The sequence below is a fragment of the Notechis scutatus genome, chromosome Z (genome assembly GCF_049901735.1).
Source record: "Notechis scutatus isolate UNSWTSFEM ecotype Mainland chromosome Z, rNotScu1.2, whole genome shotgun sequence".
In the NCBI taxonomy this organism is placed as follows: Eukaryota; Metazoa; Chordata; class Lepidosauria; order Squamata; family Elapidae; genus Notechis; species Notechis scutatus.
In genome coordinates, this window is record NC_142025.1 from 89,894,917 (window position 1) to 89,918,807 (window position 23,891).

Genomic DNA, 23,891 nt, shown 5'->3' on the forward strand with positions numbered 1-23,891 from the left:
GTTTCAGCCCTACAAAAGTTGCTGTGAAGTTAAAATTTTCTGCAGCAACCATGCCAGAATAAGTATTAAATTGTTGACATGTTTGCTTTTGTTGCTTTAAACATGAATAAATGAAACATGTTTGTGTGGCTTTTTTTCCTGCTGTTCCTCAGATTTCCCTTCTGGGTGACATTGACAATAATTTGATCAGTACATGCCTGATGGAGCAAACCAATTTTTCTCCCCCTCACCCTTGAGTTAGAACTGGTTTGTGAGACAGGAGAAATTTGACCAGGCTGCTAAAAAGAGGCCACTTGCACCTTCAAGGCACCCTTCTACAATCAGTAGAAAAAATGGCCATAGCTCAGGGTTTTAAAAAGTGTTCTCTTTACTCTGTATTTTCAATAGCATTGAAGCATTTTTTATTGGTAAATATAGCCAATTGGATTGATGGAAGGCATCAAGCCTGTTCTGGGTTTGGTCATGCAATAAATAAAAGCAGTGTTCTATCATTTTTTTCTCTTAGCTTTTTGGAAGTCCACATTTACAGTCTGTTTTATCATCAGAGAAATGCATAAAGTCAGATGCAAGAATTCTTGTATGTACACCATTTGCAAATTGTGAAAATAAAATGTAGAAGTAATCCTGCCATAAGACAAAGTTTTAGTCTAATTATGATTGAGGCAGCACACATAAGGATGAACTGCTGTTGTTTAGATTACCAAGATAACAGCGCAGTTTTCCCAGGAAAATGTTTTTGTAAAGGAATAATTGCCCAACTTGACATCATATGGCTGAGCCAATATTTTGTTTTTCCTGAGAAAATAATTTTGGGTTAGCTTGGCTTTTAACTGGGCCTTGCAAAATCTCCCACACATATCAAGAGCAGTTCAATAAAGCAACAGTATTTAATAATTAGCTGCCCTTTGTTGCCATGTTCTATTTGTACCCACACATTTTAAGGGATATAGGTATAGATCTTAGTTGAAACTTTTAATAAACTACAGCTTTCTATATAAAATGAGAAAATAAACACAGAGCAATATTGTATTTTAACAGTCTGCTTTCCTTTGGAACAATGAAATCTGAGGAGAATTTTGAAATGAGGAGAATTTTGGAAGCATCTCTATGTGATGAAACAGAATCGTAACTAATAGAAGATTTCAGATGACATCCCTAGGATAGCTCTAGATAAAATATCACCGTAGTTCTATCAGCTGTTCTGAAAGCTATTGACTGGATCATTTAGATTGCACCTGTTGCTGAAAGTATAAGTGATACTGCAAAGTGAACAAAATATCCACTAATTTATATGAAGTACTTAAAAGGGATTCTTGAGAAGGTCTGTCAAGATGCCAGGGAATGCCTAATGGCCAGGTGTTCACTTTATTTTGATATGTGAATAATGGAAAAAGAAGGGCAATCAGGAAAGGCCTTGAAAAGGATTTCATTTTCCTAAGATAGCTTTTAACCAAAATACAAAATCTTAAATACAAGAAAATTATAGGGTATCCAACACAACAAAAGGTATCAAACAATCTCTGCACAGTGTCCTCGTGCTAATTACCAGCGAATATAAGGGGATAGTATACTAGAAATTCCTGAATGAGCAATTTTATGGATGGGTCAAGTAAGCAAATTATTTTGAGTGAAGATTGAAAGAACTAAGGGATGGCCAATCTAGAGGAAAGAAAATTAAGTGGAGATTGTGTTTGTTATAGAAATAGAAAGGAAAACAGCTGCTAACATTCTCTGTTTTGAATGTGTATCATGATACAGGTTATATCAGCTGTAGTACTGTGTAGCTAAGACATTCCAATTGTTATTCTATTGGCCAGAAAATCTACAATCCTTTTTTTTATAGTAACTCTGCTTGTTTTTTTTTTTTTCTTGGTATGGTACCATCAGCATGATTAAGCATTAAAGCCTTCAAAAATCTGGCTCCCATATGGCCTAGGTCAAAACTATGCTCTTTTTTGAATAATAAAGTAATATTCCATATGTTTCTAAGGGCTCCTTTCTGAATGGAAACAGGAGTCCCACTTCATTCTTCTAACTGCAAGTTTTAATTTTGGGTTGATTCATATGTCCAGGACAGACAGATTCCAGCTTGTGAGTTACTCTTCCAGCTTTTACCTTGTCTGAAGATTGCAGCAGTTTTGGCCAGTGATTCAATAACAATACCAAAGTGGGCTATGTCAAAAAAAAAAAAGCCCCACACCAAATTCTACACATTTCCCCATTTGGGGAGTTTAAGAGCAGGGCCTTAAGACTTCTAAAACTTTAAGGCAGCCCATTGCTTCTTAAGACATTTTCTTTCAATCTCTGGAAAGATCAGTCTGATATCTTTAGTGAAGACATTACAGGAAATGGATGTCTTGACATATTAGAGAGATTTAAGGTGTTCTAGTATATCTAAAAAATGAAAAAAGGGAATAAAAGTTAACATGACTTATCCTGCATTATGAATAAAAATTACTTGACTCAGTGAAGCTAATCACATGTCTATTTGAATTATTACTTTTGGTATGATTCATTACTAAAAGAATGCTTAGAGAGGTTATTCATGCTGGGAGACAATAGCAACTGGATAATTCTGCTTTTGGAGTTGGGAGTGATTAAATTATCCAATTTTCCAACATGTGTTATTCTACTGTATATTTACAATGCTTGCAACCATTAAGGAGTGAATCATACTGATATTTTATGTTTGTTATATAATGTTCTATTATATGCATGCACACACACACACACCATGTGTTTGTTAGAGTGTAGACTTCTGAATTTCTATACAAATGCATTTGTCTGAAATAGATTACAAGTTTTGAAGCAATGAAAGCAGGGGTGGGATTCTACCGGCTCGGACCGGTTCTATAGAATCAGTTGTTAAGATTCTCCTGTGAGCTGTTCAGAGCATCCAGTAGTGGGGGGTGCTTCAGTCTCTGCACGTCTAGGCTGGGCTTAATTTCTGGAACACTCCTCCTCCTCCACGGGACTCCTTCCCAGCGTTCCCCAATTTTGGCTCGGCCTCGTGAGGGATAGGCAGGTCTTGTGATTCTTCCTTAGCCGAAACAGGAAAATTCATTTCTTTACTAGCAGGTTTGAAAATTGATCAGCTTGTCTTTAGAACTCTTTAGCCTTCTAATCGCATTACGATCTCTCGACATTGGCACTTTAACATCAGGCAGTCGGAGATCACTTGCATTACAGGGAAGCGCTGATTCGCGCCCCAAAGCAGAGGGAGGTTTCGGCGCTGCTCTGCGCCCCCTCCCCACAACCGCTCTTTCTACCCCTGCCATTCTGACAGATAGCCGCAGAGTTTCTTTCATCTGAACAGCGGCGTGAGCTCTTTGCTCACATCAGAGTCGTATTGCTTTCCTTCCCCGCTGCCTGGGGGTGGAAGATTCAAACACTTAGTGCCTTCCACCCTTCCCCGCCATTTAGCCTTATAGGAAGAGCCCTCGGAGGCTACTCCTTCACAAGGTGGGAGTTTGCTGCTGGGGAACGTGCCAAAAGGTTAACAGCCGGAGGCCATTTTTTCTTACAAAGACCTTGTGGCCACGCTGACTATATTTCATTTCATTCTGTGTGAGGTACTTTCTGTCCCGAGCAGAGGTTTGTCTTAGGAACACTTGGGAAGATCATTATACCCTCATCTTGTTTTTTTTCTACATTCGAGGCTATTTCTACATTTAAATTGTTGGCTTAACCCTCAGCCCAATCAACCCAGCGGCACAACAGCGAGCACCTAGGCCTGTGTCCGCCTGTGCAGGGAAGCTGTTGAAGGCCTCTACTTTTATCAATTTGGGCCTTTAGGCATTCTCAATTTGGCTGTTTGGATTTTCAACATTTAGCCTCGTGCTATTTAATTGATATTCATATATATATAGCTATATATATTAGTGATTATATAACAACAAAAATAATCATCTATTTGGTATAATATTTTAATATCAATAAAATATTACTGAGATACGACTCATTATAGATAGGTATTTAAAAAGAAGAAGAAAAAGAGAAAAGAGGGGAATAAAATCATAGGGCAACCGATCTGTCCTAAGATCAGGCCCTTGGGCGTGCCTATCGCCTTCACAGTATTGCATTGAATAACAAGCATACTGTAATTTCTTCAATCGAAATGGCAGGCAGTAGCAGCTCTCAGACCTCATCCTTGAAGGTCAAAGCTAAATCTCAGCACAAACATAAGCAGGCTAAAGGGAATTCTAAAGCTTCAGAAAGGGATGCCAACAGGGGCCATAAAGCATTAGAAAAGCAGATAAGTGCACACGGGAGATGCACAGGGTCTCACAGGACTTTCCCTCCTCCAGTCCAGGTCCGTTTACCTCTTCCCACCCTCCTCCCCTAGATCTCTCCCTCTCATCCAGGTGCAGCTTGGCTCCCCAAAGCCAACAGGTCCAGTTACCTGGAACACAGACCACACGAAGGGCTCCCGAAGCTACATTCACTCCAACAGCTGCCTGTCTTCAACAGGACGACATTCTTCCAGAGGAAGTTCCAGAGAGGATGAAGGCCTGGATGGAGCTGGCAATCCGCCAGGGAATCGCAGCAGGTCTTCAACATGCAGTTCTGACCAGGGAACATCCTGTAACCACTGATTATGATTCCCAATCGCTGAGGTCGTTGACCAGGTCAGAGCAACACTATACCCAGGTACATTTACAAGGGGAAATGCCCCTCCAAGGGCTGACTGAGGAGGAGGAGGAGGAGGAGGAGGAAGAAGTGGATCAAATTGATCAAATGGAACAGATTGAATCAGGATCAATACATGACAGCAAGCCCCTGTCAGAAGCGGACTCCTTAGAAAGGGGGATGTCTGAGGATGAGGGCCTTGTTCCCGATCAGCCGGTATTTACAGGCTTATTCCGCCCACAACTTTTCAGATCTCTCTTGTTTAAGGCAAAAAACATTGCGCGCCTGAACAAGTCGACCCCTTCTACCACTCCAGCTCCTTCAGAAGAGGGACCAGAAGATCTAATTTTCAACCAACCAGTAGCGGAGGCAGAGGTGATCCCAGTTCCTCCCATGTTTTCGGACCTAGTACAGAAACAGTGGGCGTCTGCAGCGGCGTACCCGGCCCCGACTGGATATGACAGGAAATATTTCAATTTGGCCCCTGATTTCTCAAAATTTTTGAATATTCCCGAGGTAGATGAACCTATAGTGGAATTAGCGTCCTCCTCCATTCCCAATGAAGCGCTGGAGGCATTAAAGCTGGAGGAAAAATGGGCCGAGCTAGCCCTACGCAGGGCCCATCAGTCTGACGCATGGGCTATCAGAGCAGCCACGGCCGCCTCCTTCTTTACCCGTTCTTCTCTCAGATGGCTCCGCCTCTTACGGGAACATGTCCCTAATTCCAACATTAGAGCGCACCAAGATATTGCTAAACTTATAGCAGCCGCTGAATTCTCTGCTGATGCAACTTATCATGCGGTCAAGTTTTCAGCCAGGGCCATTACTTCACATGTCACAACGCGACGCTTACTATGGTTAAAACATTGGCGAGCGGACTTTAAGCACAAATGCAAGCTGGCTTCGTCTCCTATTGTGGGAGACAGACTGTTTGGCCCTTCCCTTGATCCGCTACTAATTGAAACCTGAAACAAAAAGAAAATTCTACCTTCCCTTTTTCGGAAGTCAGATTCTAGAAACCCTCAGTTCTTTTGGAGGGGATCCTTCCGGCCCTTTTACCAGGGACCCTTTTCACCCAGATACCAGAGACCTCCATCATTCAGACCAGGGCAGCAGCCTGACAGGTCCGACTTCAGGGATAGGAGCAGAAGGGGTGGTCAATCCAAGAGATCCTTTCAAGGAGCAGGAAACAGGTCTTTTCGATGTCCAAGATAACTCCCCGGACCTGGCTCCCATTGGTGGACGCCTTAAATTATTCACGGACCAATGGGACTCTTCAACGTCTAATCCCTGGGTCAGAGACACGATCAGATTTGGCCTTGCGCTGGAGTTTCAATCCACTCCCCCAGATTCTTTCATGTCATGCCCTCTCTCCAGAGATCCGGTTAAATATAATCTCATGGAAACAGCTATCCAACATCTACTGGACATACGACCATCCAAACAGTAGCCACCAACCAACGAGGATGGGGTTTCTATTCACATCTTTTTGTTGTTCCCAAAAGTTTGGGGGGTGGGGTGGAGAGCAATATTAGATCTGAAACGTCTCAACAGTTTCTTAGTATATCGTAAGTTTAAAATGCACACCCTGCAATCTATCTTACTTGGCATCAGAAAAGGTGGCGTCTTTACATCTATAGATCTGACAGAGGCGTACCTACGTATTGCTATTCGGCCTTCCCACTATAGATTTCTAAGATTCTGTTATAATAACCACCATTTCGAATATGTGGCCCTTCCTTTCGGACTAGCTTCTGCCCCCAAGACCTTCACGAAGGTTCTTGCAGCTCTAGCTGCTTATCTCTGTGATATCCCGGTACGACTCCAGTGTTACCTTGATGACATCTTAATTTTGTCATCTTCCAATCATCAAGCAGTCAGAGATACTCAGAACACATTACAATCCCTACAACAACACGGGTTCTCAATAAATTGGAAAAAGAGTCATTTAACACCATCGACTCGGTTAATCCATCTGGGGGCAGTCATAGATACGGTGGAAGGCAAAGTTTACCTGTCACCAGATAGACTAAATAGCATTCAGCAATTAGTTATGGAGATCAGGGGTCTTAAGAGGGTGTCCCTAGCTGAACTATCAAAATTGTTAGGCAAGATGATCTCATGTATATCTATCATCCCTTGGGCACGGCTCCACACTAGATCCCTCCAGTGGTTCCTGCTCCCGTACCAGCGCTCCGGCTGAAGCAACTCCAAATACAAGGTCAAGGTACCATCAGAGGTCTTCATATCTCTCCTCTGGTGGACCAGACCAGTCATCAACAGAGGTTGCCTCTTCGAAGAGCCACACAGACTTACCATCACCACCAATGCCAGCCTGTTTGGATGGGGAGCTCACGTTCAATCGCTCACAACCCAAGGCCGCTGGTCTGCCATAGAACAGTCGTGCAACATAAATTGGCTGGAGCTTCGAGCAGTATACCTGGCTCTCTGCAGCTTCCTTCCACAGGTACGCAATCAACACATACTAATATTGACCGACAACGTAACAGCCAAAGCTCACATAAACAAACAGGGGGACACACAGTCGAAACACCTCATGCGAGAAGCGGAGCGCTTGTGTCGTTGGGCGGAGAGCAATCTACTTTCCATCAGAGCAGAACACATTTTGGGCCTGTCAAATACACAGACAGACTGGCTAAGCAGGGCCACGATCGATCAATCGGAGTGGCGCCTCCATCTGACCCTGTTTCAAGAGGCGGTCAGGAGATTCGGGCAGCCGGTGGTAGACTTGTTTGCTTCCCCCCTCAACTCTCAACTCCCCAGATTCATTTCCAGGTACCCCTCGCAAGAAGCGGAGAACTTCAACGCGCTCCGCTGCCGTTGGCCCCAGGGTCTTCTGTATGCATTCCCACCACTTCCTCTGATCCCCAAGGTCATCCAGAAGCTGCTGGACGAGAGGGCGGAGCTGCTGCTAATAGCTTCTTACTGGCCCAGACGGCCGGGGTTTGCAGACCTCCGCAGTCTATCCTTATCAACACCATGGAGAATTCTGTCGGACAGGGTTTTGCTAATCCAAGGACCCCTTCAACATCTAGACTCTCAATGGTTGCACCTGACCATCTGGAGGTTGAGCAGAGACGTCTGAAGAGCGAAAAGTTTTCCGACAGAGTTATTGCTACCATCCAAGCTGCCAGATGCCTCTCAACGACTCGTATCTACAATGCCACGTGGTCCAGTTTCTGCAAATGGTGTACTAAGTCTCAAACTGATCCCATCTATCCATCAGTGGCTCAAATCCTAGAGTTTCTACAAGAGGGGCTTGACAAGGGATTATCACCTAATACGTTGAAAAGGCAGGTGGCAGCTTTGACATCGGTTGTCACTTCTGAAGGTCTACTTTCTCATCACCCACGCATACGGAGATTCCTTCGAGGAGCCACAAATTTACACCCGCCAGCAGTTCACTGTTATCCCACTTGGGACCTTAACAAGGTCTTCGTTGCCCTCACTAAGTACCCTTTCGAACCCTTGAAATTGTCAAGTCTCCAATTTCTGACGTATAAAGTGGTTTTCCTTGTAGCGATCACTTCCGCTCGTCGTATTTCGGAACTGGCAGCTTTGTCGATCAGAAAAGACCTTTGTGTCTTCCATTCTGACCGGGTGGTCCTTCGTCCTGATCCTACGTTTATACCCAAAATTAATTCAGCGTTTCACAGGGCACAAGAGCTGATACTTCCTAACTTTTGTCCCAGGCCATCTCAAAGGTTGGAACTACAATGGCATCGGCTTGATGTGAGGTGAGCATTGCGAATATATATTAACTGCACAGCAACTTTCCGGGAGACGGAAGCTTTATTTGTGTCATTTCAGCCAAACACTCAGGGATGCAAGGTCTCTTCCTCCATAGTAGGCCGTTGGCTACGGGCTGCGATAGCGAAAACGTATCAGACTCAATCACTACAGGTGCCCAGGGGCATAACAGCTCATTCAACAAGGAGCGCAGCAACATCGGCAGCGTGGGCCATGCAGGCACCAATAATTGATATTTGTCGAGCCGCAACCTGGGCCTCTCCATTGCCCTTCATCAGGCATTATAAAATAGATGTGTTTGCATCCGCTGAGGGCTCCTTTGGCAGACGAGTTCTGCAACGGGTCCACGGGGACCAGGAGGGAATTCCAAGCCAGACTGAGTCCCTCCCATAGGACAGGCCAAGCTTTGGTATGTCCCACTACTGGATGCTCTGAACAGCTCATAGGAGAAAGGGCGTTGGTATTTACCTAATACACCCGTTCTCTCTGAGCTGTGAAGAGCATCCAGCCCCACCCCTTGTTCCGTCTGGTGGGGTCCCGTTTCTGCCAACGAATTGTTAAGGCATTCAGGGCGAGTGGTGTTTATTCTCTCATCTTCGCCAAAACTGGGGAGCGCTGAGGAGGAGTCCCATGGAGGAGGAGGAGCGTTCCAGAAATTGTCCAGCCTAGACGTGCAGAGACTGAAGCACCCCCCACTACTGGATGCTCTTCACAGCTCAAAGAGAACTGGCATATCAGGTAAGTACCAATGCCCTTTCTACGCAGTTCAGAGAACTGGCAAATCATGACCCTGGCTGGCCCCTGCCCTCTCCGCCCGCTCCTCCCCACCCAGTCAATCCTTATCGTGCATGCGCAACATCATGCACATGCCCAATATCGCTGACTGGGTTTTTCCCTGCCCAGGTACTCCTTAATGTATTTCTTTTTTTCCTTCCCGACCATCAGCTGTGCCGGGATGCCCCTCATTGACTTACTGCTTCACCCAGAAAGCTTTCCTGAAACCCAGGAAGGCAAAAAATGGAGGGGGACCCCACTGCACCTCCCCACTGTGCTCCATTTATTTTCTTCCTGAGCAGGGAAGCCTTCTGGGAGCAAAAATGTCCCCAGGAGGCTTCCCTGAGGCCCAGAAGGCCCAAAGAACTGGGGGCTGCCCCCCACAAAAAACAGCCCATGGCCACCCAGTCACATGGCCACGGCTACCTAGCCATGCCCACAGAATTGGCTGTTAAAAAAATTGAATCTCACCCCTGAATGAAAGCATGTACTATAAGAAGTGGGATTAGAATTTGGCTCTTAGTTCTCATAACGAATTAGCCACTTTCTTGCAGTACACCACATTGGAAGGTCTGCTTTAAGGAACAATATTAGCCAGCCTCTCCTAGCTCTATCTTTTGAAACATATGCCTTATTTCTGTTCTGTTCTTGATTCCTAGGTCCAGCTAATCACAACAGCTCCCTCTTAGCCTCACTTCCCATCCCAGGACGGTCTTTACATCCATCCCTGGATATCAAGCATTTTCTGACTTTCCGCCTCAATGGCACCCCACCACTCAACCTCTTTCCTAATTTCAATACGGTGAGTTTTTCTAGTTTGATCTGTCTCTTTATCCTCACAGAACATGTCCTTAGCACTGTATGGAGTTCGGTAGCAGCAAAACTATCCTCTACTTTCTGAGTTAGCCATTTTCACTCTAGAATATAACTATTCTAGGCCAATGTTTATCTCAGTCTTCTTTGTTTGCTCATTGCATAATTCACCCTGTTGATCTATAGACTCCAAGGTCAAACAGGACACATACACTGGATCTATGCGTGGTAGCTATAGAAATACAGCAAGAGCAGGATGCCTACACATAGCCCATCATGTTCAACATATTATGCCCCACACCTACAGATAGAATGCTTAAGCTAACACCTAAAGAGAGATGCAAAGGTCACAGGGGTTTTTTAAGATGCCATGATAATGATAGCCATATAATGATATAGCTGTCGTGTGGCTTTCTAATTGATGGGCGGAATCACAGAGTTCCAGAATAATACGCTAAATCGACTTTACTTTTCTACTGATTTCCCATAATAGGTAATGCAAAGCACTCTTTGTTTCCTTGGAATTTTGTTTTCCATGTATTTCAAAAGATCAAAACAATAGAGATATAGTCAATCGTCACAAATTCTAAAATTGTGTATCTGATATCCTTTAAAAACAGTCATGTTTCCATTTTCTTGGCACTACCTCCCCCGCAATTCAATAGGATTGCAACTCCAAAAATTCCCATCCAGTATAGGACCATGAAGGTTTCAAGTTGGGGTCAATTGTGCTTGAACATCTTCAACAAAGACAGATGCAGTATCTATTCTGGTCTCCTGTTTTCACAGCAGGCAGTAGATGTCTTCAAGAGGTTTGCACTTTTGCTTCTTTATCTGATGTAATATTTCTGAATGTTGAGGATCCATTTAACTACAGTACTAGGATTATTAATTCATTGATGAAACTGCCTTTCTCCATTTACCTATTCCAGATTTTGCTTGCTATATTTTACAGTGGTAATTATACCACTATTTGTCTGCTTGAGAGCAGTACTGTTTTCAATGAATGATACTAACTTCTATTTTCTGAGCAAACTAATGTTAACAAATGAATAATGGATGATCTATATGTTAACCTGTTTATCTTTCCCTTTGAAATGAAAAATGGAATATTATATAGAAAGAATTAACGAAAGACAAAAGTAGAATCACAATTGCCATATTTGCTCCTTGCTCTAGTAGGATGGAAAAAACAAATAATTTTGATGTTAATTTCTACTACTATCTAATCTGTTATTTGGACAAATTGAAGTTCCAGTTGATAGAAATAATTAATAGCCTGGATGTTAAGGAAATCATGTTATATTCTTCATAGCTATATATATATGAGAACTAAGTTAACCAATTTGGTTTAGTTATGGCTCATTGTGTTTATTCAGTAGATTTCTAAGTAACCTCATTATCTTAATTTGTATATACAGTAGCAAAATAAAAGCACCACTATAAATAAGTTAATGTAAACAAAATGCAGTAGGAATGTAATTATGATGAGTATTATAAAGCTTTCATATATTTTAAAACATATCCCAATGAGATTGGCCTGCCCCACTTGCTCTGGCAGTAGGTGCATCTTCAGACCCATCAGCCAAGACATTTCAGCTGATGTTCAGGATAAGAACCATTTCTGCCATGGTTGTTGCCCTTTGGAACATCGTACCCCTTGAAGTGATAGAGATCCTCCCTCACCCTCTCGGCTTTTCAAAAGGGCCTGAAATTCTGGATCTGCCAACTGGCTTGGGGCCCTGATGGAGGTGCTTCACGTTAGAGATGTTTAGTAGATTAGAAGAAGATCGCAGCTCCATCCCATTTATGTGTTGGTCCCTTTTTTATCTTGCTTTTATTAACTTTTAATGTTTCAATTTTTAAAGCTTAATGTTTTGATTTTATTGTAATTTTTCGGTGTTGCAAGTCATCCAGAGTCATTTGACTGTGAGATGGGTGACATATAAATTTAATTAATAAATAAAAGCAGCCAATAGATAGGTGAAGCCACATATTGCATTGAACTAACAAAATTAATTGATAGTGAGAAGAAGAGTCTGGAAGTGATGTACTTTTTGAATTAAGTCTGAACCTTAAAGCAATTTGACTGTAACTTCTTGGGAATCAAAAGTTTCCTTTTTCTCTAATGGTTTCATTCTGGGAATAACGCAAGAAGAGGCTTATTTGATTTCCCTTGATTATACAACCTATTTGTGAATTTGGAGATGATAGACAGATAAATGTGCGTGTGTGTGTGAGAGAGAGACAGACAGGCAGTCAGACTGACTGACTGACTGAGGCCATTCTTGTGTCACCTGGTTTTCCTGACCTCATAGTCTACAGGAGATTCAGTGCAAAAATCTCTCTTTATATATCAGTGGATATATTGCAGGGATAAAACAAAAGTAATCCAAGTCATTGCAAATTAGTTGAAACATTGAAACATAGAGTTGGGAATTTTTCTTTTCTTAACTGCTTGAATCCAAAATGATACTTTACAATTTTCTGGATATTTTGTCCTTGTCTTAACAGATAGAGAGGTGATAAAGTCCTACAACTTCTGTAGATTGATACATTAAGAATAAATTGTATCTAGTAGGTTGGACAATGTTATTTATTTTGGTTAAGAATCAAGTTTTTTAAAAATAATTTAAAATAGTATAATTTAAAAATCAGTAAGTTCAAGGGAAAAAGATGGATAAGCAGTAGCAGGCTTAGGTTGTTCTAATAATTCTAGCACAGTAAAATGACTATATAATTCTTGCATCTCTCCTAGTAATCTTAAAATGCTCAGCTATCAGGAGGTGCTCATAACCCTTTGCAGATCAGGTCTGTGTAATGGAAGAAAATTTGTAAGTTAAGTGCAAAGAATCTCCATGGAAAATACAGACTGGAATTGCATATACTTCCTAAGCTTGGGTAAATTACCCAAAATTGGATAAAAATGTTTGTTTGAGTAGTGACATATTAACCAATCACAACAGAGATACAACTTACTGATAAATGATAAAAAGGACTTTCTAATAAGAGGTTTTAGATAATGAAGGAAAAGATATAGAAAGCACTATTAGAAACCAAATTTCTTGAATTTCATATTGGCTCTAAGATGGAATATTATTATCACCTCATTCTATACTGCCAAGAGTAGATAATTAAAACAACTAAGCAAAAAAATGGTAAGGGAGAAATAATAGAGTTGGTTACTGAGCAATTTGAAATGGAACTATTGCAATTTTAGAGTGCCTCTAAAATTGGTTGGTTGGTTTTGCTAAAAATTCAGCTATGGAATAGTTTGTTCTTCAACATAGACCAACTGCAAATTTAAATAACAACAACAACAAAAAACACTGCAGAATTTTAAGAACCAGCAGGAAAGGCTGTCAAGAATGGGAACATTATGTCAGAATTTGAGAAAACTGCAGGAACTAGTTCAAGCAATTACCAGAAGTCAACATGAACCTGAAGGCACAGGATGCTGAAAGTTTGAGTACCGAATTTGGATTCTGTAAGTAAGGTTCTACATTCCTATTGATTAACAGCCCATAATTTATTGAATACTGGAATAAGTCTAGACTCTAGAAAAATCTTGAATTCTGTTGTTAGAAGTTAGCAACCTCTAACAGAATAAGCCATACAGAAGTAACAGAAAAATATATTTGCCTAAAGCAAACTTCAAATTATTAGGCAGGTCTTTTTTATGTCTGTTTTTGCATAATGATTAATGACAAAGGGTTTTCTGCAGTGGCTGCATGATTCCAATTGGTTCCCAGAGTAATTTGTCATTAAATTTAAATACTAAAATATTCTTATGTATCAAGCCTTTTTAAAGTTGAATTAACAGAATGGTTTACCTGATAGATTTACTTTGCTAAGTTTGTTCTACTCTACTTTACTCAACTTATAACCAAATGTTTTTTAAAAAATTGAGAACTGTGTCATAATGTAGAAAAGTAATTAATAATATTAATAAATGATGTTGTTCACAGCCTTAGGATGTTTAGCTATTTACTGTCGCTTTTATGGTAATTATCATCATTTAATATGAAACATTTAAGTCTCTTGAAAGAGAGCTACATTACATACATAGAATTTTACCTTACACATGGGACAACACTTGATTACAAGGTTATACACGTATAGGTTGTTTTTAAAAACAATTGTCTATTAAAAGCAAAACTATATTTATTAGCTATAATATAAATGGAGCCACAAAGTAAAAAGATTGCTATTCATAATAGTAATTATTATTGGCTTGTTGCACAATCTGCTAGACGTTTAAGACCTTATTTGGCATTTTTATCAACCTATCAAGCCCTTCCAAAGATCTGTGATAGATAGTTGTGGATGTTTGATGGTGTTAAAGGTATAAGTCTAAGCTGTTTGAGTAAAGCTGCCTTTTGTAACTGGCCAATGGTGATATTGTCAATGTCACTGCTGTTCAAGTGGTGCACCGGTTATTTTGGGATTGCACCCATGGTGTGTATTTTGTTATTTTCTCTAGCTGTTTCTCTTCTATTTTACTCTCTGAGGTACTGCCATGTAAACTGTTCAGATTATTTTGTCTTTCTTATTGACAATTATTAAGTCTGGGGTGTTATGTGGCAGGTGCCTATCTGAAATTTAAAATATCAGAGCAATTTAGCTTCTTTATTTTATATTATTTACCTATTTTATGGTCCCACTAGTTCTTGCTTGAAAATAAAATGGTACTTCTTGCAGATATTCCAATGTACCATTGTGGTACTTTGTCATGCTGTTATTTGTAGTCAGTCTAAACAATCTTCTTTCAGCGGCTAACCAAGTGGTTGATTGTTTCTTCAGCTTCTTTCCAAAAAAGCCACTTTATCAGTTCTGTCTTTGTATATATTTGATCTTGTGCAGCCAGAATTAGCACCTCTGACTCTTTCTGCAACTTATCTACTTTTAGCCTGCTATTTTTTTTAACATACTGGCCATGTAATATTTTGTCTTTCCATGTTTGTTTTCTGTTCTTCATTTGGTCCTTCTTATAGGCCAGTTTGGTTTCTCGGGTACTCAGTAAGCCTTCCTGATATACTAGTTTCAGAGCATCTCCTTCACTACCTTTCAGATATTCTTCCAGGGCAGAATATCTGTCAAAGTCACTGTGAGAATGAGGGGCATGAGTTATTGTCATTATTCTTCTAGTTTTCCTATCCCAGGCTTTTAGTTCTGCTTGAGTCCAGTCCATTCTCCCAGCTGTGTATCTAATGACTGGAACTGCCAATGTGGTTAAATGTCTTGATGGTATTTTCCCCACTAAGTTTGGATATTAAGATCTTCTTCATTCTCTTGATATATTTATCTCTAACCCTTTTCTTGACTTCAGTGTGCTTGATGTCAGCCTGAAGAATATTTGTAACTGTCTTCATTTAGACATAGGGCATCTTGATTCCTTCAGTTTTCACTATTTTTTCCATTTAATGGTAGGCATGAAACATTTGTCTACCCTGTTTCTCCAACAGTACGGCCTCCCCCAATAGGAAGTCCCAGCATGTTTTATAAGCCCCTCCCCCCAAATTAAGGCCTATATTAAAACATGCGAAATGGGGGAATGGTAGGGGGGGCTTGCCGTTAGGAAGTACTTTTGTTGCACACCCAGATATGGTGCTGCCTGCGTTGACCCCGATATGAAGAGCCCCACCAACGCCGAGGTCAACATCCAAGCCGTCGCCGCCCACCTGCCTGAAGATGCAAGGGGGGGGGGGAATTAAGTCACCCCTGAAAAGACGGCCTAGCCATTTTTTCGGGGCTCAAAAATAAGACCCGGCCTTATTATATGAGAAACACGGTAGTCCAATTCTATTGCAATATCTTGAACAGCGTAGAGCAGAAAAAGCAGCAGCCATTTCAGATGGTGTTCTTCCATACAGCTTCAGATCATCCATGTAAAAGAGGTGGGATAGCCTGGCAGATATTTTTGATGTTTGATAGCCATGGTCTGACTTTGTTCAGTATGGTTAACAGAGGAATCCGTGCAATGACAAACAGTAGTGGTGATAGTAAGTCTCTTTGAAAACTATGTCCCAATGTAACCTCTCCCATCTATCAACATTGATCAGTAACCATATTCATTGTGCCATCTATCTTTGCAGAAAAATTGTGATGTTTCTACTGATACCTATTATTTCTAGGTACTTGATTATTCAGTTTTGTGAAGTGAGTTGAAATCAATCCATACTACATTCAAGTTGATCAACCACCTCTTGCAGTTTTCCAGAATCATCTTGTCAATTGAGAATTGATCCTTTGTTCCTCTTGTGTTTGGGGGAGGGGGGTTTCCCTTCTATTCAGAAAATGGAATCATCTTTATGCTTTGGAGGCACTGGCACACAGTGGTTGGCCTTTGATCTATCATAGTAGGCTTTGTTTTTGAAAATAATCACAAAAGGAACAGATATACATCCTCATGCTGTACATAATACAGTCATTCATACATCAATCATATGTCACTTTTCTCCAAAAAAAAAATCACAATACTTTTTTTTCCTTTTGGAAATATTGTGGCTCTATATTTATACCACCCTTCTATGCCGCATCCTTGCATCAGGTTGGTGCTACCTAGAGTAAACTGCTATTAACTAGTATAAAAACTTCCCTTCCTCTCCTAAAATCTCTGATAGTTCACTCTTGCCATTCAGTTTCTATCTATCCCCCTTCACTTTTATTGCAAATGAATCAGTAAAAAAAATTGTCATAATCATGGGAAGGTACCATGATCATCGATTACTGTTTGTTGCCAGTTCCATTTCCTTTGGTGATGGACTTTAGGGATCCAAATAATGATTCCCTTGTCTGCACACTTTGCCTACCAGACAGATGCTCCTGTCCAGGCACCTAAATAGCTTTGCTGAGAAATACAATCACCTTCAAACCTCAATCTCTTTCTTGTCCCATTGTTCTTGATGGCCAGCTCTGGGAAAGATATCTTTCACAACCACAGGGATAAAAGAACAATGTTTATATTATAGATTATAGCTGTGGTCAATTCTATGTACATAGAATTTTTATATTAGCTTATTATTTTTCCTTATCTTTTTCACCTTTGTAGTTCTTACTCTAACCTTTTCCCTCTATTTACAATTATTGTGAATATTTAAACATGAGAGTTAGGGAAAACCAACAGAAACTAATTTCTTTAAAGCAGAATATAATAGAATTGGTTTGCAGCAGTATTCTCAATCTGACTGTTAAACAAGTGCTGGTTTTTTAGTTCTTTTGACTTGGCCCTTGAGACATCAGGCAATTATTGAAATGTTACTTCCTCAAACTCTGTTTCCTATCACAGCATAAATTATCTTCCACATCAGCAATTTCTAGAGAAGCACGAGGTTCTTGAGAAGCTTATAGTGTTTTTCCCATTGCAATACCTATAATGGCTGACACGTTTCTATGAAAACTTGTCCAATAGTGTCTTTCTGCAACAATTTTCAGCTTGTAGAGAAGGCTGACACAACATATAGAGAAGAAAGGGCCACATTAAAAATAATTGTGGGCCCCAAAGGAATAGCTGATCAGTTGCTTCACAGCATAATAGCCTCGATGGAACTAGCAGTGTAGAAGGTGCTAAGGAAAGGTTTTCCCCCTTAACCATTACTACCAGCAGAATTCTTTGCCATATTCAGCTGAAGCTGGAGAAGAAGTAACTAGTGTCATTCAGATCAGAGAACGTCCCTGTCCCTCAGAGCCAGCATACGGGCTTGATTTTTGTGTTCTGCAGCAAGGCCTGCCTTGTGTCTATAATATTTGACCTATCTAGTTGTATCAAATTCTATTTTTAGCTACTTCCTGACTAAGGACTGAGGTTTTGGAGGAGCAGAGTTTTATATGCCTGACCCAAATCTGACAGATAAGGACATTTCCTCAACAAACAAGCAAATGTTCTATGGTGCTATGAAGGCAGTTTTGGAAAAGCACAAACACAATTTTACATGCTCAGAGCACCAGCTAACTTGGCTCCATTTATCTTCACATCCTTCCCCTCTCTAGATGGATCCAGTACAAAAGGCAGTAATCAACCATACCTTTGGTGTACCCAATCCACTTAAGAAGAAGCAGTTCATCTCTTGTAATATTTGTCATCTGAGATTCAACTCTGCGGTAAGCTACATCCATGAAACATTAGGATCAGGCAGATGGGAATGGAAAAGAAAGAGGAGAACTACAATATAGATAACTATGTCGATTTTGCTTATGAGTGCACAAAAATTCACATACTATTTTAGTGTTCAAGGCACCTAATTTAATTACTTGTGAAGAAAGTCATGATTAGTAATGCCTTCCATATTCTACAGTCCCAGGCTGAAACTGTCTTAAAGCTGAATTTGTGGTAGTCTTTGGCAAAGGGAAGACTTCAGTTGGTGTAGGCCTGATTTATGGTTCCCTTAGATTCACGGAGCGCAAAGCATGGCAAGTCATATTAACAAGGCTCATCAGAGAAAGACCATCCATTGCAGATGGTGCTATGAAGGTATTGTTTAATGCACTATCAAGATCTCGTGCTTCTTCTAAGTTTCTTCTTCTAAAATGTTGCAAGAGGAACAAGTTAGAATCCTACTGTTGGATGACTTATTAAACTATTGATAAAGACTCTTGGTTTGTTCACCATGCTCCCTCATTGAAAGGGTCTACTGCCACAATAAAAAAAGAAGAATCAGCACGATACTTTGCTTGCATATAAGCCATAAAATGTTGTATATTGTGTAATGCCTGCAAGTTCATTGAATGTCAATTCTTTCATTTCTTTTGAGAAAAAAACAGATATAATTTTTTTCAGGAAATAATCTTCTCTTACTGCACTACCACCTTCCACCCCTGTGTTTATTTCCTTTTTTTGAGGTGGCATGAGAAGAGAAGCAGACTCTTAAGGGCTTGCAAAGGGAAACCATACTTTGGTGTTCTTTATTCTGCATTCAAGAATAGTGTTTTATCTGGGAGACCCATTCCATTGGTTTTCAGCCTGTGCGTTACTTGAATCTGGCCAAAAGAAGGGACTGCAGTACGCAGCCCGTATTGTCCAGTTGGTGCAGTTCGGCATTGTGCCCAGGGACGTTTTTTTTTTTAATGAAAGCTGTAACCCAAAAAAAATTCCAAGGCAGATTTTTTTTTGATTCCACGCTTTTCTAAAACACTATCTAAATTCACTCATTCAATGTAGCATAGTTCTAAATAGTACTAAAGGTGGCAGAATTAATTTGTTTACATAGATTTATTAGAACCAACCAATAGAGTAATGTTCCTTGATTAATACAAATCTTAATGTCATATATTTCCTGTACTTTCTAAAAAAAACTATTCAAGATAATTTGATCACTCCTCTACCCATAGAAATTAATATGCAAGCAGAAAGGCATCCACCAAAGGGCCTATGAAACAGAAGCATCTAAGGGCTTACTAGGCTTATTTTGGACTGGTTACAGGTAAACTAACCAAGGGAATATCTAGATGCCAGGAGAACAAATATATCAAGTGATGCTTCTTTGTCCCAATAAAAGCCTGTCCATACTTTCAGCACTATCCCATTTGAACTGTGTGGGCCCTCTAGCAAAGCATTACGCCCTCTGTTTTCATTTTGTACATGTACACACACATGCACATATACCCACACCCCTTTGCCGTCAGGCTCCTGTTTCATCTGATGACTTTCGCTCCCTCCCTGCCTCATGCTGTGCATCCATATAATTCAATTCCTGGCATTGTTCATTGCCTGGTGAAATGGAGATAAGACACGTTGCCCCTGATTAAATGCAGCCCATTTCTTGTTTCAAAAATCGCTTTTGGGCAAAAAAGAAAGAAAGAAAGAAAATTAAAATATGCAGCTTCAGAAAAAAAATATGCAGCAGGCAGTTTTGCAACACAAAATAAAATAGTATATAGCTAAACATATTCACTTGAAGTAGAGGGGAAGAGAAGGACATAAATGACAACTATTGTCCCTTCCTGGAATGCAGAGCTAATATGAAGTCTATATTCCTAGGCAGCCATGCCAGTTCTGTATTTACGTGTGAGTTTACATTTTGTGCTTTCCTATAACCAGGCCCTTCAGCTTTTCAGAGAAAAGGATGAATAAACTGAAGTATGTGTTAATGTCCTCTGCCTGTTCACTGCTGATAAAATATTTTTTTAAAGAAAATACAAAAGACTTACAAAAGACCTCTGTGCCCAAAAGCCTGTGTACTTAGCAGTCAAAGGCAGTTTTCCTGATTCTCACTACAATGAATGGTTCTCTGGCAAATTCATGTGAATTTAAGTCCAATCTGAATTGAAATGAGGGTGTTACATTAGTTTGCATAATGGCTGAAGAAAGAAATAGAAGTGCTCAATGCCCAAAAAGAAAATTCCCTCTTGCTCTGCTTTTCATGTGTTTTTTGTTTTGGTGGGAGATGTTTAGTTAATGCATTAAACCACGTTTTTATCCTCATATTCTTAAAAGATCCACTTCACTTGTACACTCACGGTCTATCACTTGGCCTGCCTATCTATATAGCTTTTTCCAAAAGCACAGATGGGAGGAAGATGTACACAGAAAGATTATTTCTGTGCTGCTCCTCAATACTGAAAAAAAGGAAATGGAGAAAACTGGGGGGAAATAGCAAGGTAGTTGAAAAAAAATGTCATCTGCTGCTGCAGCAGGAAGATAAACCAGGCTTCAAAGTGCTCTCCACCAACTAGAAAAATGGGCTTTGCAAATCATTTTGCATTATAGTCTCTCTTTGATCTTCCATAATATGGAATGGCCTTAATACTCTTCTCCATCACTCAACACTCCCCTCCCGTTTATCTCTCTCAGAATCAAGCTGAGGCACATTACAGAGGCCACAAGCATGCTCGGAGACTCAAAGCCATTGAAGCAGTGAAAAATAAGCACAAGACAGCTGACAATAGCAGCAGCAGCCAAGAAAAAATGGCTAATTTTGAAGCTGCACTAGATATCAGCAGAGACACCAGCAGCAGCAGCAGCAGCAGAGGTAAGAGGCAAGCTTATCTAGGAAGAGGCATTCTTCTAGGTAGATTTTAGTTTGGGGAAATTTCCATATTTTCCTGTAATTGACCTCTTCTGTTATGTAGCAGAAGAATAATCTTAGCTGAGATGCCACTATAATGGAAGCAAATGCTAGTTATCTTTAAGGCTAGTTAATCTTAAAACCACGATTCAGAGGAAAATAAATGTCTTCCTTTTTTATTAGCACAACCCAGTAGCTTGCTAGGATTAAGCCAACCAATGGCAGAACATTGCAACCTCATGCTGATGTCCCCGACAGAAGAATTACCAGCCAAGATATCTACTGGCGTCCTGTCCCTGGTTCCCCCATCAGTTTCAGAGCCCTTGGAAGTTGCTCCAGATAGTGCAAGTGTGAGACCAGCAGCAGCAGCTGGTATGGAGGTGCCAGCAACTGAATCTGGAGGAACCGCCGGCTCAGCAGCAGAGGTGGAGAAAGAGGGAAAGAAAATCAAGCAGCACTTGTACTGTCCCACTTGCAAAGTAACAGTTAACTCTGCCTCTCAGTTGGAGGCTCATAATTCTGGTAAGGAGCCTTCATGTGGGTTTTCTCCAGCTACCCCATAAAAGGCCAAGTTAGACCTATAATGTGTCTACCACTGCTGTAAAAAAATATGACATCTGGAGCCTATTGCATGTAGCTCATAATAATTCACTTTCAGAGGCATCTACAGGATGCAAGGCTTTTGGCAAAATGATGAAATCAGAGTCACAATGCAAACTTCACACCTTTTGTATATGCATGCATCATCATGATACATATACAAAAGGGGAAAACTTGCATCACAGTGGTGCAGCACTGTTTTCATTATTGGCCTTCTTGCCCACTCCAATATATCTGTTCATTTCACCTCCCAAAAGCATTTGTCTAGGTAGTGATACTGGATCAAGGTAGTTCCATTGTAGCAGTAAGAGGGATAAGTTACTCCTCTTCCTCAACAGAAAACGTTGAATGCTACCAAAAGTACACCATCTTGCCTCATTGATATTAATAGACTTTAGTAACAGAAGCTGACAAAAAACATAAAGAAAACTTCCCCAATCTGGCATCCTTCAGATCTGGGATTGGAACTCCCTGAATTCTCAATATGTGTGGAGGCTGCCACTTAGAAAAGGTAGCCTATTAATCTATTTTTATTCCCAATGAACAGATTTTTGCGTCAGTTAACTAAATTTTGTGCTAAAAGCATACATTTCTGACTTTGGGGATTCTTAACCAATACCTAACAATGAATAAATATGTGTTTAGTTCATTCGTAGATGTTTTATTTTAGCATTCTTTCAGCAGACATGATAATAGGCTATCCATAGAATAGAAGAGATACAGTAGTATGAAAGCCATGAGAAGCAGGTATGGTGAAACCAGGAGTCATTTACAGATACTGCCTGCCAGATTTTACAATAACTCTACTTTGTCACTTGAGTAAGATGAAAAGCTTGAGAGTTTTACAAACTCTTTGCTTTCTGAATTCAAAAATGATTGGACAAATTGGTATGGTTTGCTACTAATGTATTTGTAGTCCGCTGATTGCATATTTCTGGAAAAGAACTGGGATTCCAAGTTCTATCCATATTCTTTTCTGTTCTCAAAAAAAGAACAACTGTATTTTTCTATCCTTATATGGTGTATTGTAAGATCTTTTTGCAGCAAGCCAATTAAGAAATCAAAAAGCTGAAATATTTCCTTTATTTTACATACATACATACATACATACACACACACACACACACGTGTGTGTGTGTGTGTGTTTTCTTAAGTTTTCACGGGTACTTACATTTAAAACTGAAACAACTGTGGGGGCCTGACTCACAGACGGACACAATACAGAAGCCTGATGATGGCAGATGAGATTCTGCCGATGGTATTCAGCTTTGCTCGGGTATTTTCCCACGTCATTAGTTGTGCTTTTAAAGTTGTAGCACGTTTGCAGAATCTCATCTGCCATCATCAGGCTTCTGTATTGGGTTCGTCGAACACTGTACAGATGAACGCAATACAGAAGCCTGATGATGGCAGATGAGATTCTGCTGAAACGTTGCTACAACTTTAAAAGCACAACTATAATGACATGCGAAAATACCCGAACAAAGCCGAATACCATACATGTAAGTACCCGTGACTTTCCATTTTGCTTAGTAAAAATTTTATTTTCTCCTACCTTCATCATCTTCCAATTATTTTTCGTTTCTATTCTTATCTTCCCTGATCTGATGGTTGCTTAACATGCCTGACAGTGTAGTTCAATACACTTGGAGTACATTAAGCTAAAATAGATTAGACTAACTTTATAAAGAATGTTAATGAACTTGAGAACCTGCTTGTTTTTATAAAACTTTTGGATTTTATTTAGTACTGTTGTGTTAAAATTGTGGAATCTTCTGTCTGTAACATAGTGAACTGTTTTATTTTGACTCTTAATTTTTAAGGCTGTCATTTTGTTATGTCGTATGTTTTCAGGCAAAACAAGGAATTACAATGATAAGGATAGTTAAAAATAAAGAAAAATCAATTCATTTGGGATCTGACCTTGCCTTACTTGCTATCTCTATTTTACCTAATAGTAGCAAAATATAAAATACAAAAGTTATATCTAAATGGTGTAATTGACAGAAAGGCAAGATAAGATCATAAAACCTTTTTAAAAAATAGATTATTGTAACAATACATAAACTTATACCACTGTTCTAGCCTGTTGCTTTAACCACTATCGCTCCCCAAATATTATATAATAATAGTATATTAAATATAACAATATATTAAGATGTATAAAAAGTGCATTTAACAAGGAAACAAGAACAAAAAATTAAATATAAAATGCAGATGTTGTGTCAGAAACCTGCCCCATGATTTCCATATAGCCAACTTGATTCTGGCATCATGGAATTGCCCCATTCTATTGATAAC

General features: G+C 40.1%; 1 protein-coding gene across 1 annotated transcript in view; it reads left to right on the forward strand.

Moving 5' to 3' along the window:
- ZNF385C (zinc finger protein 385C) overlaps positions 1 to 23,891 on the forward strand; it is a 268,137-nt gene that overhangs the window by 236,553 nt on the left and 7,693 nt on the right. The window contains exons 3-6 of the mRNA XM_026682788.2: positions 9,834 to 9,976; positions 17,977 to 18,087; positions 20,777 to 20,954; positions 21,174 to 21,512. Coding sequence (XP_026538573.1) covers positions 9,834 to 9,976; positions 17,977 to 18,087; positions 20,777 to 20,954; positions 21,174 to 21,512 — 771 coding nt within the window. The remainder of the gene's footprint in view (positions 1 to 9,833; positions 9,977 to 17,976; positions 18,088 to 20,776; positions 20,955 to 21,173; positions 21,513 to 23,891) is intronic.